We start from the raw sequence: 15516 nt of genomic DNA, 5'->3' as shown, positions 1-15516 counted from the left end.
TATCGTTACTTTTACTGCTACTATGGGTGTCCCAATTTTATCGATCTAGAGGCACTGAGGCACACTTCACCACTACCACCACGGCTGTCCCATTTTCATCAATCCGGAGGCAGGGCGAAATAAACAAACACTCCACTGGTTGTCCCACAAGTCCGAGTGCGATTTGAAGCTTCAATAGCTCACTACCTAGCTTCTACGACGAAGCTCTGACCGCTTAAGCCCGCACTCGGACTTTCGGGGCGCCCCGTATTCCCTGCCCCGGCTGTCCCGCGACAGAAAGGGTCCCGGCGGGCAGAGGCCCGGAGGCTTTGGGCTGGGCCGGGCCTCCTTCGTGCTCTCAGGGCATCCATCCAGGAGCTTCGGTGTTTACTCACTCTCATCTGGAGAATCTCCTAGAATCTCACTCCCATCCGTCATCTGGTTTAGAAACCTTGCCTAGAGGGTCCAATGCCGGGGCCCGGGCCGCGGCCTAGCCTGACGGCCCTCCCGGACCACGGTTTGTTTCCTTCCTCCCTTCCCCCCTCCCTAGCCGGCTCTCGGACCCCGGCTCCAGTCACCCCCCACCCCCACCTCCCCTCCAGTCTGGCGCCCGCGGGAGGCGGGCGGGTCAAAGGGCGTGGCCGCCGCGTGGCAGGTGAGGGCTGGAGGGGGGCGGGGTCGGGGGGAGGAGCGGGCGTCACGCGGGCAGCAGGTGAGGCCTCTGCATCAACATGGCTGCCGCCTGCCTACACCGGGGGCAGCGGCTCGCCGAATCCGACCCGGCCAGCCGCGGTCCCCGTCCGCTCCCCCGCCGCCGCTGCTCACCCCACCGGTCCCCGCCCGGCCGCCGCAGAGCGCCTCCGCTGCTGCCCTTCGTCCTCTGCTGGCTGTGCGGGAGCGCGGGGGCCGCCCCGGAGCCGGGGCTCTGGGCAGTGACCGTCAGCAACGTAAGTGGCGTCTCCGGGAGGCGAGGCCTGGGGCCGGACGCGGTGCCTTCCGGTACTCCGGCGCTCAACCCATTCCCCACTTGCCCCTCTTCTAACGCAAAAGCCAAAGCCGCCTTGTGGGGGCTTGCCCTTGGACCCGACGGGCGGGGAGAGACCCCGGCACGTGTATTGGGGGCTGGTGGGTGTGGCGTGGGGGGGAGGGGGGGCACGACATGCCCCTTGACTCCCCGAGCGCCCCCGCGCAGCCCGATTTCTCGGTGTTGCATCTGAAGGTGGCCGCGGCTTTTGCTGCGAAACTGTCCGAAGAGGAGGGCACACCCCCGGCCGGGGCTTTACGTCCACGGCCGCTCCCCACGGGTTCCAGGGAGAGTAGGATAGCGGGGGTTTTGTGTATTTTCTGCAGGGAGTGCTGGGCCTGGATTCAGGAAGATGTATTTAAACCTAGCTCCTGGCAGCAGACAAGCATTTATTTATCTGTCCAGAGCCCACTTGGCGGGCTAAGTGTTGGGTCCCAAACCCAGCCTCGTGAGCCCCCAGCCCCTAGCCCGTCAAGGAGCTCGAATTCGAATGGGGGAGACGACGTGCCGATAGCCAAGCACTTACACCACGTCTGTGTGTACATAAGAAGTATATACGAAGCAGATAGAAGGCGATTTAAAAGGGCAAGCTTTAGCCCGGAGAGGCCTTCTGCAGAGGAAGGTGGACTTGGCGTGGAGTCTGGACGGAAGCCGAGGGAGACCGAGGCACAGAGAGGATGGAGTGCCCTGACAGTCTGCCAGTACTTAGGCCGATAGAGCTGCATTTTATAGGTAGGAGAGTAAAGTGTAGGAAGAGGTGACTCAGTGGATAGAGCTCTGGGCCTGGAGTCAGGAAGACCGGAGTTCAAATTTGGCCTCAGACACTCACCAGCTTTGTGATCCTGGGCAAGTCACTTAACTTCTGTTGGCTTTAATCCACTCGAGAAGGAAATGGCAAACCCCGGTATGTTTGCCAAGAGAACCCCATGCGCGGTCATGAAGGGTTGGGCAAGACTGAAGGAGGATTTATTTTAAAGAGTAAGAACACTGGAAGGGTAGGAGGGATCCAGGTTATGAAACGCTTTAAATAGCAGAGGATTTTGTATTTGATTCTGGAGGTGATGGGAGCCACTGAAGTTGGGGGTGGGAGGGTAGAGAGAGTGGGCAGAGAAAAAGAGTTATCATTGCATTAGAGAGGAGGAAGGAAAATGGCTCATGAGTACTCTACTTCTGTCTTTCATCTGCCTTTGAAATGTTTCTACAGAATTGTAAACTTTGTTAAGTACAGAGCACCTATTACTTCCTGTAAGCCTGAGTAATGAATTCTTAAAGTGGGAGTATTAATTTGCCTTTGAACTTGGTGAGAAAAAATAAATTTCTGTTCTTAATTGTGTTAAGTTCTGTCATTTATATAACAAATTAGAAATAGGGTCAGAAGTAATTTAATATTAATTAAGTATACAAGTCACAAAGAAAGGGAAGAAGGCTCACTGAAGAAGCTGAAGGATCATTTGTAGCTGAACATTGGATATGGGGTGCCTTCTGAATGGGGAGAGGAACTATGCTCTTTTAAAGCTAAAATAGCTTTTTGGCCTCCCAAGAGATGATTCTATGGTTCCAAAGGTTGAATTAGATGTGAGCTCATTCAGCTGGGAAGAAGTTTGTTGCAGTGATTAATGACTATTTGATGGGAGACATTGAGACAGGCATCACAGAGCGATAAAGAAAGCCTTGGCCCTTAGTCCAGTTCTTTTCTCCATGAGTTCCCCTAACCCTAAAATAGCTATACCACGCATAATAACTACATTTTAGGAAGAATAATAGCTGTAGAGATGCCCACAGGCTCACAAGCAGCAAAATCCACGAAAGAAGAACAATAAAATCCATGCATAATACTTTAAAAAAAAAAGAAAGCCCCAATAAAACCCATGGCCTTAGATGTACATGCACATATGCCCAAAGTATTGATAACAAGAAAGACAAATTACAGATCCTAACACAAGGAGGAAAATTTGATATCAACAGGATCACTGAGATGTGGGGTAGAACCTTGGACTAGAATATAGCTTTGGAAAGGTCTTTATTTCCTGTTCAACAAGAACGGGATAGGCAGGAGTTTGGGTGGGAGAGTAGGTAGAAGGCATATATAAAGAGGACATATTTATGTAAGTAAATCTAGGAACTATAAGGGTAATGTGTGGTACAGGACGTTTGGGTGAAGATTAGTGGAGGCAGAAAACAGAAGAATATCATCTTTGAGATGTAGGTTAGTTTAGGAAACATTCGTGGTTGTCCTTCATTCTCAAAGAGAACCAAAATGACTGTATGCCAGCATCAAGCTACAGTGTGTCAGACTGTGGCTGATCAGACCAATACCAGCTCAGAATGCTTTACCACAGGTCAGGCACAAATGTGAACATTTGGGGTGGATTCTCTAACTTTGCGCATCTTGCGTTTCCTTTGAGCTCCTTCAGTTCTGCTTTGCTTACAGAGCACAGCACCTTCCCTGATGTGGACACGCCATGCTGAGCAGTCCTGTGCTAGTGTCTCCCGTGCCACACAGTCAATTCCAGAATTCTTCAGAGAGTCTTTGGGAGTGTCCTTGTATTGTTTCTTCTGACCACCATGTGATTCTGTTGCCCTGTATGAGTTCTCCATAAAATAGTCTTTTAGGCAAGTTTATGTTTGGCAGTCGAACAACGAATGAAGCCATCAGATAAATAGGGATGGGGGACTTTAACTGTCTAAGACATCTACTCAGAGGTGTATCTCTGCCCAAAATAGTATTAGCCACCATTTGTATAGTGCTTACTGTAGGCCAGGCTCTGTTCTAAGAGCTTTACAATTATTATCTCATTTGGGAAGTAGATACTATTAATATTCCTGTTTAACAGATAAGGAAACTAAGGCAAATAGAAGTTGTGACTTTCCCAAGGTCACACAGCTAATAAGTATATGAGGTCATATTTGAACACAGGTCTTCCTGACTCCAGGCCTGGCACTCTATCCACTTTGCCACCAGCTGCCTAAACAGAGCTGGTGATGATTTATTTTCTCAATGATGGTTTTATCCTTCAAAGTAGTCATCAAGTGGAACTTTTATTCTGAACTTGTTTCTTACCAAGTGGGTGGAGCTTGTTGCTGAAGTAAAAATGATGAGAACCTTTGGGAGGAGTGACCATTTCATCTCACAATTTGGGAGAGGACAGGAAAGCTGGGCGTAGTCTGACCTATGTCCTTGGGAGAGCCAATTTTGAAGAATTCAGAGAGGATAGATAAGTATCTCATGCGTTAAAATCCTGTGGGGGCACATAGTCCTAGAACAGTGGGAACCTTTTGAGAGTGAATTGAAGACAAAGATAAATGATTCTAATGAGGGAAAAAAGAGGGAGTTTTTATATTAAGAGCTTGGAGACAGTGGTACAGAGCAACACGTCCTGAATGGTACTAGAGGACCTAGTTCTGAGGCTTCCTATCTGTGTGGCCTTACGAAGATAGGTCACTTAACTTTGCTAAGCCTCAGTTTCCTCATCTATAACATGAAAGCATTGAACTAGACAGCCTCCAAGACCCCTTTTTTGTTCTCAATTCTTTGGAACTCATCAGAGCAAATGAGAATAAAATGCGTGATATGTTTCTGTAAAAATACTGCTAGGAATGTTGAAGCTCAAAATTAGCTGTAGGTACTTAGTCATTTTGGATGAGGTGCTGTAGGAGAGAAGAAAAAACACATCCCATGTGTCAAAAAGGGATAACAATTCAGGTCAGTAAGTTTGAATTCTATTCCTTGAAAAATGCTGAAGCATATAATTAAAGTATTTTTAGAAAAGGAAACAGTGTTCACAAAGAATGGGATTCCAGATAGTTCATCTGAAAAAGACAGGAAGCTATTCGTGGGGATGTGATGTGGCCCCCAGGTAGGAAGACCACCGCTAGCAAGTGTGATACTCTCACCATACCTTGCTTGTGGCCAAACCACATCTATAGAGTATTGGGCAGCATTCCTTCCTGAAATGTAGGACTTAAATAATATATAGAGCTCCAGAGGAGTGTAACCAGTTATTCGGTCAGTAAACATTTATTTACCACCTACTACATGCCAGCACTGTGCTAAGTAAGCACTGGTGAAGGATGGTGAGGTGCCATCTGAGGATTTATTGAAGGAATTGGGAATGTTTTGCCTAGAAAAGACTGACGGAGCACACATGATAACTCTCATTAAGAATTTGCAAGGCTTTTTTATGTGGAAGATTCCTTCTAACTCTTATATTCTGTTTCTGTGTGGTTCAGTCAACTTCACATAATTCTCTCATGCTTTTTTATTAAATATTTTCATGCTCCATAGAGTTTCTAACTTTTCTTTTCATAGCATGGAGATAATCTCGTGTTCCTGAAAGGTATTCTACCAGGAGCTCTTCTAGGTCCTTCTGAGGTTAAAGGAAAGGCTTTCAATATCATTCATCTGTCATGCACAAACGTGCCTAGTTAAATTCATTGTGGCTCGTTATCCATAAGTAGGTATGGTAGTGTCTGTGGTGTCTATTTTTTACTGCAGCGGTACTTTATATATCTGTGTATTAAGGGGCTAAGGGGATGGTTACATGTGGAAAGAGTACTCACAGTGATAAAATTATGATCTTTAGTTGTGTTGAAGTATGCTTAGAGATAAGGTAACGTAAATATGGGCTTTCAGGATATATAGAGATTATTTAAAATTGCAGATATTATAAGACACAGGACATTTGTCCAGATACGAAGCTATGCATAAAGGTGAGATGAAAATAAACAAACAGAAAGGGAAGTGGTCACTTTTTACCAGTCACATGCATTTTCATAGAACCAGTGAATGTCTGAAGGAAATTAGGTCAAGCTAGAAAGCAAGCAGTTAGCAATTAAACTTTTTTTTTAGTAGTTCAAAAATTCATCCATGTGGTTACTTACTTCCTTCACAAGTTTAGATTACAGCTCCTCTAAACCTTAATAAATGGACATACATTTCCTCATTTGTTAGATAACCTTCTGATCAAAGATTTAGAGCTGGAAGTGACTGTAGAGATCCAGTCTAACCTCCTCCTTTTATGGATTAGGAAACTGAGGCCCAGAGTGGGTAAGTAACTTAATGTCAATACATGACAGGACCAAGTCAGGATTTGGACCCACTGATTCCGAATCTCCAGTGGTCTTAAGATCATTGCCAAAAAAAAAAATGTGACTGATAAAACATTATCTCCTGTTAAAATTGGAGATTGTAATGGAGGAGTGTGTTTGAAGAAAAGATTTTTCTTAGTATTTTGGCCCCCATGCCCTGCTCCCTTTCAAACCCTCACCACCTTTCCTTTTTAAATAAACCCAATTTTATGAGCCGACTGGATAATAAAATATTCTTATGCTGCTAAACTATTGGAAGCTGAAATAAAAGAATGTAATATGGTAACTCCTTCTTGAAGAGGCACGGAAGCGTGCAGGAGTAAAGCCTCTTGTCTATCCTTTGCTTCACAATTTACAAAAATTTTTTAGTTCTGATTTTGATAGATGACTGGCTTCTTTAGATTGAGCCACCCTAACTTTTTACCAGGTCACACTTGAAGCCTTTCCAAGTTTTCAAGACCTGGCACACACAGGTCATTGTTCGTGGTCATAAACTTGTAGAAAACTAGATTCCTGTGGTGGACTTTACAATGAAAAAGATAACCCATACCAAATTATGGGCAGAAACTTGTGCTTTGTCAGGGTATTAGATAATGTACATGTATTTCAGATGGTACACAATTAAAGTGTACTCTATATGATTTCTCTTAAATAAATGCAGGCTTCATGGAAAAAATAACATTTGGTGCTTTAAAATTTGCAAAGCCTTTTACATACAAAGCCTTCTACAAAGATCCTTTGAAGGGGTTATTAGCCACATGTCACAAATGATGATACTGGGATTGACACGTTAATCAGCTTGCACAGGTGCATGTGGCTAGGAAACATGAGAAAAATGTTTCAAACTCAGATCTTGAAGTACTTCAAGTCCATTATTCCACTGTGCTACCCTTACCTATCAAAAAAGAAGGAAATTTCAGTTTGTCATCAGCATTTATTAAGAATCAGATAGTTAATTTATTGTGGCTTAAATCTAAAGGTGATAGGTTTTTACTCCCCAAAATTTTTAGAACATGTCCTGAGGGTTGGAGAATTAGATTGCTAATCTGTGCTTCTTCACAAATAGGTCACTCCTCATCTATACTTGGGACTTTGACTTACTTTTAATTGGTAAACAATTGAATTTGCAGACTTTCTGCCCAATGTCTGTCACTGAGGTTGCTCTTAATGATTGTTTATTGATTAATTGACTGAGTTTGGTCTCTGAACAACTACCAAGGCAGCTATCTTTTCTGTATCTATTTCCTGATCACGTATTTACCTGTTTACTGGTTACAGTTTTGTATATGTTCTGTAGTAAAATAGAGATGCTTTAATTTAAGCAGTGAAGAAAAAATTTAATAAACTCTTTAAATGTCTTTAGGACATAATGTAACATATTTGTTTTTTCTTTGTAGGGATCAAAACCATTATTATTTAGGAAAACTATGTTTAATTCTACTGAGATCAAGCTTAAAAGTAAGTATAATAGTGAAGGGAATTTTTTTCTTAAAGACTTTTTTTTTCAGTAACTTTATAATGTTTTAATTTTTGTTTGAAATCTTAATATTTGCAAGGCTGAATTTTTCCCAGAGTCACAGTTCCCATAGTCATAATCTCATTAGCTGAAAAAATCAGAGATGTCCTCCTTTCAGTTATTGTCAGGAGAGACAGCATGGCAAAAGCCCCCGTCTGGACAAATAGCCAGACTGGGAATAAGGAAAACTGGATTTTAGTCTCAGCCTTGCCATTAGCTAGCTGTGGGATATTGAATAGGTCATTTAGTTTCTGTTTTTCCACTTGTAAAATGAAGAACTAGATAGTTTCTAAGGTTCTTTTCAGCCAGGGTCTCTTAATTGTAATCCTCTATTCTGTATTGATCTACAAGGACTTAGTGATTTTTTCCTCCTCATTGGAAAAGAAGCAGTAAATGAAGCAGCTTTGTGTTTTCTGCCACACCACCTATGTGTGTACAGAAGAGAACATAGAAAGTAATTGTAGGATGATATAAGACTTGGTGAATTAAATAGGTTATCCTCATAACAAGTTATACCTGTCACATTGGACTTTTAACAGTATGCATTAGCAACATTTAAGTTTTTGTAATATTTTAATGAAGCTATTTATTTTTTTGATTGAATAAATTGATTTTATTGAGCTAAAACATTAAATACTTCAAAATTACTTTAAAATGCTAAATTTGAGTTTATCATTTAGATTTTGAATGTAAAATGAGATTCTTTCTTTCTAAACAGTTAAGTCATTCAGCTGTCCTGAACCTGTGAATTTTACCATAGAGTGGCATTTGAAATATCATGCATGTCACAATGAGTATACTAAATTGGAAGTAAGTAAAACACAAATGTCTTAAGGATTGTATTGCTAATTAGAGTTGGTGGGGACTAAGAGTATAATGGATCGTTAGGGTGTCAGGTTAGGAGATAAGGCCTTTACATGCTTAATTTAATCAGGCAAACCCCTATCCCTAAAATGTTCCCTCTTCATCTCTGCCTTTCTAGATCTTTATTGTCCTTCAAGACTGAACTTACCTGTTGTAATTTCCTTTAGTTTCCCTGACTTCTCTGGTTTCCACTTGTTAATGCTCTTTCCTCCCTCAAATTACCTTAGATATACTTATCTGTGTATATGTTGAATCTCACAGTAGAATATAAGCTCCTTGAGGACAAAGGATTTTTTTTTGTCTTTGTTTCCTTGTCACCTAGCACGGTACATGCTTAATTGAGTTTCCATTATTTTCTTAATTTTATCACTAATTCAGTTTGAGATTTCAGATAAGTGAATTAAACTATCTTTTATGAATACCAATCCCCTAACTTCTTCACAAATGTAATATAGGTCAGTTAAATTGATAAAAGTTTAAGAGAGCCAGTTTTTCTCAAGACAGACTTTAAAAAGAAAGAATGGAGATCATTATGAAAAAAGAATGGGGAAGAAGAAAGATTAGCATTTCCTAACCTGCCTCACCCTAGATAATCTCAAATTCTTATCACACCTCAAATCAGACTCCTGGTGAAGAATGCTATTACCTTTCCATCTTTGTATCCTTTATATCATATCTTCAGGTGCTTATATTGATTCTTTAGCTAGCTTCTACCTGTTGCTGTATTTAAGTGATTTCTTTTGACTTTTGGCTTTGGAATTCTTGGTAAGTTTCTCCTCTTCTATTCCTTTTAAAAATATTTTTTTTATTGATATCTTTTGTTTTTAACATTACTTTCTTTTCCAAATTTATATCATCCCTTCTCCCTTCAGCTTACTCTGTGGTATTATTTTTAAGCTCTGTGTTTTTAGTTTTTTCCCAAGTAATTCCTGCATTTTGCTCCATTTTTCTAAAATTGAATAACTGTATGATGGAATTAATTTTTGAAATTTGCACAAGGATATTGAATTTAATTGTATTGTGACCACTGTAGTATATATAGAGAGAAAAAGTCCCTTTTCTGCATTTTAGCGTTCTCCTATCCCATGGCTTTTGGGGATAGTATCACTAATAACTTAAAATCATGTTGCATTTTCACAACTAAAATTATTTTTGAGGAGAGAAAAGTCCAGTAGACGTGTGACTTTGGAAAAAATTTTTAAAAGCTGCATTCCACTCAACCATTTATTAGGTGCCTTTGTGCAGGGAGAATGGTTCTAACTGTAAGGGCAGGGAAAAATAATCAGTAAATTAACCCAAAAGCATATTCAGCCATTAGTCTGAGGATTCTCCATTTCCAACAGGTACTAATTGTAGTAAAGTATCATTTGTATACTTACATGGCATACGGCAATATCTATCCTACATTATGCACCCTGGTATTTTAATATTTACATTTAATGTGCATGATAACATAGAGAATGATGGTTTTAATGATGTGAACTCAGATCCTGCCTCTGGCATTGGCTATGTGATCTTAGGAAAATTAGTTAACGTCCCTAAGCCTGAGTTTCCTTATCTGTAGTATGGAAATGATATCTACAGTCCTTATCTCTTACACAAGGCCAGGCAACAAGCATTTATTAAGCAGGGCCTCTGTGCCAAGCACTGTGCTGAGTATTAGGGTTACAGATACAAATTTTTTAGAAGTCCTTCCGTTTATGGAATTTCTATTCTAATGTGGAAAGACAACACATAAAAAAAGAGCTGAAGTGGGAAATGTGTGTAGTGGAAGGTATGTGTATGGGGGCGTGATGGCAAAGTCCAGAGAGTCAGAAGCACATTTGAGAGGGGAGTGGCCAGTCTGGGCCATTCCTGGAAGGAAATCCTCAGTGGGAGGAAGGGACTGGCATGATGGAGAGTTGTTCCTGGATGAGAGAGCCGCAGGTGCTGGGGGAAGTTCTAGATGAGAAGGCAGGTGAATCATTATAGCAATAAGGTTTGAAAAGTCAGAATGGAAGCAAGGAAAGATTAAATGTGATGATGTATATAAACCACTTTGCAAACTTAATGTGCTATGTAAATGTCAGCTAATTTTTTTTTGTAGAATTAGAGTTGGAAGTGGTTTCTACTCAGTGAATTTCCCTAGAAATATCTCTCTCATTTAGAATTTACAGAGAGCAAAGCATTCCTCATAAGTAAAGGTTCTAGGTGACTGTAGTTTGCCTTTTTTTAAAAAATTAGTGGATATTTTTTGTTTTTCTAACAGCTCAATTTCTAAATTTCTACCCCTCTCTATTTTCTAGAGAGTTGTCCCTTTAACAGATAATAAAGAAAGAGGAACAAATGCAGTTCAGCCAATCTAACCTACATGTCAGGCAAGGTCTAACAGTATATGCAGATTTCCACACCCATGGTCTCCCTCCTTTGCAAAGAGGGGAAGGAGATACATTTTCTCATCCTTTCTTTGTGGCCCAGCTTGATCATTGTAATTATAATTCATTCTCTTTTTTTTTTGTTCTTTTCATTGATGTTGTATTTTTTTTTGTTTTCTTTGTTTATTTCACTTTGCAAGAATTTATCAATCTTCCCATGCTTTTCTGTATTCTTCATATTTATTGTTTCTTATGCTGCTTCTATTCTTATGCTTCTATTCCATTACATTCATATGCCACAATTTGTTTAGCCATTCTCAAGTCAGTGGGTTGACTTTGATTCTAATTATTTGCTACCAGAAAATGTGCTGCTGTGAATATTTTGATGTATGTAGTACCTGTCTTTTTAAATGGGGTCTGTCTAAATAGGGGTATTTGCTTAGCAATGAGATATCTGGGTCAAAGTATATGAGTATTTTTGTCACCTTCACATAGTTCTAAATTGCTTTCCAGAGTGGTTGGACCAATTCATAGTTCCACCAACAGCATACGAGTGTCCATATTTCAACAGCCCCTACAAAATTAGCTGTTGTCTCTTAGGTTATCTTTACCAATTTTCTGGGTAAGGTGAAACCTTGTTTCAAAACATTGTTTTGGTTTATATCTCTTTTTTAGTGTTTTGGAGAAGTCTTTCATGTTGTTAATAGTTGGCAATTCTTTTGAGAACTATTTATATCCTATGACTATGTATCTACTGGGGAATGGCTTTTGGTGTCGTATCATGGCCGGCAGACCATTATTTGACAGTTTTTTTCCCCCAGTCAGCAATTTCCTTTGTTATTCTTGCTGGATTCATTTTTGCTCTGAAAAAGCTTTTCAATTTCATGTAATCAAATATCTCTCTTTATCTTTTGTGATCTTCTCAGTCCCTCGTTTGGTTAAGAATTCTTCCTCTAGCCATAGTTGCGAAAGGTAGCTAGCAGTTGGGTGGGGAAATTGAGGAGGAGGGAGAGAATTTGCAACTGAAAATAAAATAAAATTGAATAATTTAGAAAAAAGGTACTTGATCTGTTTTTCTTTTTTTTAATGTAAACTTTTATAAATACTACATTTCCAATCGAACTGCTATTAATTGTTGTTAAATTTGAGTGCAGGATCATTTTAAACTATTTTGAAACTTATTTCAATTTACCTATGTCAATAAGCAAGTACTGAAACAATCCTAAACTTTATTTGGTAGGAACTGTTGGACGAAGACATACTTAGTGGTGATGTAGACTTCTGTGAAGATTATTTCCAAGGAAAACAATGTCGCAAGCAAAAGAGCGAACGTTTAAATTGTGACAGTGATTTACAGATGTTTCCTATGTTGAGTGTGAGTATGTTATGAATTTGCTGAATATTATGTTAAGTTTTTTCTTTCCAGTTAATGCAAATGTTAACAAATCTGTATCAGAAAGGGTTTTAATTTTCGTAAGCTGTTCACTTGAGTGCTTTTTTCTTTCTACATCCATTCTTACCACAACCTCCTTTACCCCTTACCTCCTGAATTTTCCACTTCAGCTAAGGTAATTCTTGGATGAGGTCTTAGAAGACCCTTGTTATTTTTGTTTAGGTGTTTCAGTCATGTCTGACTTTTTGTGACCCCATTTGGGGTTTTCTTGACCAAGATACTGGAGTGGTTTGCCATTTCCTTCTCTTGTTCATTTTACAAATGAGGAAACTGGGGCAAACAGGGTTAAGTGACTTGCCCAAAGTCACACGGCTAGTAAGTGTCCGAGACCTGATTTGAATTCAGATCTTCCTGACTCCAGACCTGGCGCTTTATCCACTGTACTGCAGTACTTTAGACAGCAGCCTCTGTTAATTTTTTTTATTGTACTTTCCCTCCCAAAAATGTGTTTACAAAAGATTTGTGCATCAGGGCATCAGTCTGCAAAATAAGGATTGGGTCTCCCTGGGGAGGAAGAGGGGGGAGGTTGGATCCTGGCATTATGGATCATGTGAATTCCATGGATCATAGAATTATGTGATCAGTCAGTTGAAAGATGGGAAGACAGGTTGAATCCTTGCAATAGCCAATTGTGGAATTTGTTTTCAACACAATCACACCTTTTCTTTGGCTCTAGCTGTTCTCTCCAAAGGTTAGTTGTGACCTAATGCCTATCCAGGCACTGACATCAGCTTTGCAAGGCCCCTTGGGAAAATTCTTTGTTTCCTACATGCCTCTTCTCTTATCTCACTTTAATTCCTGCACCCCCTAACCAAATAGAGAGCCACAGTGAGAGGCCTTGGTCATCTCTTTGTATTCATTATAACTTGGTCTTTTCCTTCTCTACTTAAAGGGGAGATCTACCATCAGTTTATAAATTAGCTTTTTTTTGAGGGGGGGGTGGCAGAATACACACACACACACATACACACGTACGCATGTGGATACATAGCTCTGAAGCTTTTATTGAAAAAACAAGTCATTTTTTCCTTATGTTCAGATTTTTATTTTAGTACTTATCTTTCACACGAAATGTGTGGATGTTACTAGCTTTTAAGCTTTGCCATACTCTTGATCATTGTATATTGTCTGTTCGTAAAGGTTGCAAAAGAACTTCAAGAGAATATATGATTCCTGCCATCTCATTCCAAAGTTTTATAAGTAGAGATTGTTTTCCATCCTTTTTTTAGTGAAAGGAATAATTCTCAAGTCTAGTGGACTATGGCATGGTCGTCTCTAGTCTTCTCTCCTATTCCTTTAAAATTTCCTCATACATTCTACCAATTCAAACTTCTTAATGATTTTATTCTTTTGCCTTATTAAAATATGAGGTCTCTATAAAGCAGCTAAATAGTACTACGTATTTTTAGGGAAAACATGTCAGTTAACACATTTCATTGTAGGCTTAAAAAAAAATAAGAGTACTTTATTTTGTCCTCTTTTATTCAACTTATCCTTTGGGATTCCTAGATATTTTATACAGAGAGAGATTCCCCATTTGGTATGTGTTATCTTTGACAACTGTTTATTTTTTTTTTCTTTCAGAAAATACTGAAAATAATTTTTATTTTGAGTTGGCCTTTTTGATCTCCATCATCTATTCTCTTTTTTCAGAGTAAAGAACAAACAGTAGTAAATGTGAAGAAGCTTCCAGACTTGCAAAGATCAATGGTAAATTTTATTTTCATTTGTTCTTAAACCAAAGATAGGTTACAATAGGACTTTTAGAGAAATCTAATACTAATGTATAGTCAGTTTCATTATGCTGAACTGTAATTGTATATGTTTGGGGGAAAGGAGGCAGAATAAGTGGTTCGCAAATAGCGTTACTAGAATTGGGATTATTTAAATGGAGACGAGTTGTATGTATTATATCTGCATCAGTCCCACATTCTTTTGTATATTATTTTAAAACCATCTTTAAGGTTTCATTTAATGATCTCAGTATAACATTTCTCTCTTCTTTTTGTACTGTTGTTCCACTGCCTTTTACCTTTTGCCTATGAGAAACGGAGGAAATGGATCAGGCAAGGCATTAAAGAGAACAAAGGAAACAGAAATGGAGAGTTCAGAGAGAAGGGGGCAAGGAAAGATAGTATTTGTGTAGAATTACAGCAGATCGATAATTCAGAGAAATTACAGCAGATCGATAATTCAGAGAAGAGTAGATTTAGGACAATCTTAGTCATGGAATTTAGAGCTAAAAACAGCACCTTAGAGAGCAATCTAGTCCAAATCTGTCATTTTACAAATGAGACCCAGAGAAGAGAAGACATTTCCCCTAACACATAAGCTAACAAGTGGTAGACTTGAAATCTGAATCCAGTTTGTTGTGGTTCCAAGTGCTAAGTCCTTTCTACCTCACTCCTTTTGTTAGAATGAAATGTATTTTTCCTTTGCCTTTAATCTAGACAGGTTCCTCAGAAATTCTCTGAATATTTTTTAAAAAGACATGTTTTAGAAAAACCACATGGTGACAATAGCTACCAATAAAGGAGGGATGTATAGAAAGATGGCGTTTGGAAAGAAAACTGCTCCCTTTTTGGTCAGTATGGTAGAAAGATTTATGGAGCAAAGTATGTATGGAGCAAAGATTTATTTGAATAAAACAGATATTTGATATTTTCATCATCAATCTGGCTTCTATCCCTTACATTTGCTACAGTTAAAAGCAAATCCAACAGCTAATACTTGTTTCAAAAGTTAAGGAGTAAATAGTTGTCATTTTAAATGTTCATTTCCATTTGCCAGAAAATGATTTTTTCTGTTTTATAGGATGATGTTGTAGCCACAACGTGGAGGGATGGACCACATCTCTTTATTGTTTCTTTTAAAACAGAAAAGAAAGACACAAACTGGAATTTGAATGGTACAGTTGTTTAACTAAAAGCATATTTCTTTATGTTCAAAGTATTCTGTCTCTTATTCTGAGTGTAACTATTCTGTTAGTAATACACCATTTAAAAGTTAATTATTACTAATTATGCTTTAGAAAATGATTATTGTTTTTGGAATGCTTTAAATATCTAAGATGAAAGTCTTACACTTTTCCTAAGAGCAAATTTGTATTATATCTTAAAGAAGTATTTTTAATTTGTTTTTGAATTGTCTAAGAAATTTAATTTTTCAGTAAAAAAAAATTGTTTAACATTTAAAACCTTATAGTCAGCTACAAAGTTCACTTTACACTTGCAAATTT

The 15516-nt window shown here is 39.2% G+C and overlaps 1 protein-coding gene across 2 annotated transcripts in view; it reads left to right on the top strand.

Moving 5' to 3' along the window:
• The first annotated feature begins 704 nt into the window (after positions 1–704).
• TMEM87B (transmembrane protein 87B) overlaps positions 705–15516 on the top strand; it is a 47315-nt gene continuing 32503 nt past the window's right edge. For both annotated transcript variants that reach the window (XM_036751037.1, XM_036751036.1), the window contains exons 1-6: positions 705–926; positions 7489–7549; positions 8326–8417; positions 12066–12200; positions 13932–13988; positions 15093–15186. In XM_036751037.1, coding sequence (XP_036606932.1) covers positions 711–926; positions 7489–7549; positions 8326–8417; positions 12066–12200; positions 13932–13988; positions 15093–15186 — 655 coding nt within the window. In that variant the 5' untranslated portion in view covers positions 705–710. The remainder of the gene's footprint in view (positions 927–7488; positions 7550–8325; positions 8418–12065; positions 12201–13931; positions 13989–15092; positions 15187–15516) is intronic.

This window comes from Trichosurus vulpecula, chromosome 3 (assembly GCF_011100635.1).
Source record: "Trichosurus vulpecula isolate mTriVul1 chromosome 3, mTriVul1.pri, whole genome shotgun sequence".
NCBI lineage: Eukaryota > Metazoa > Chordata > Mammalia > Diprotodontia > Phalangeridae > Trichosurus > Trichosurus vulpecula.
This window is presented reverse-complemented; position numbering and strand designations above follow the sequence as displayed.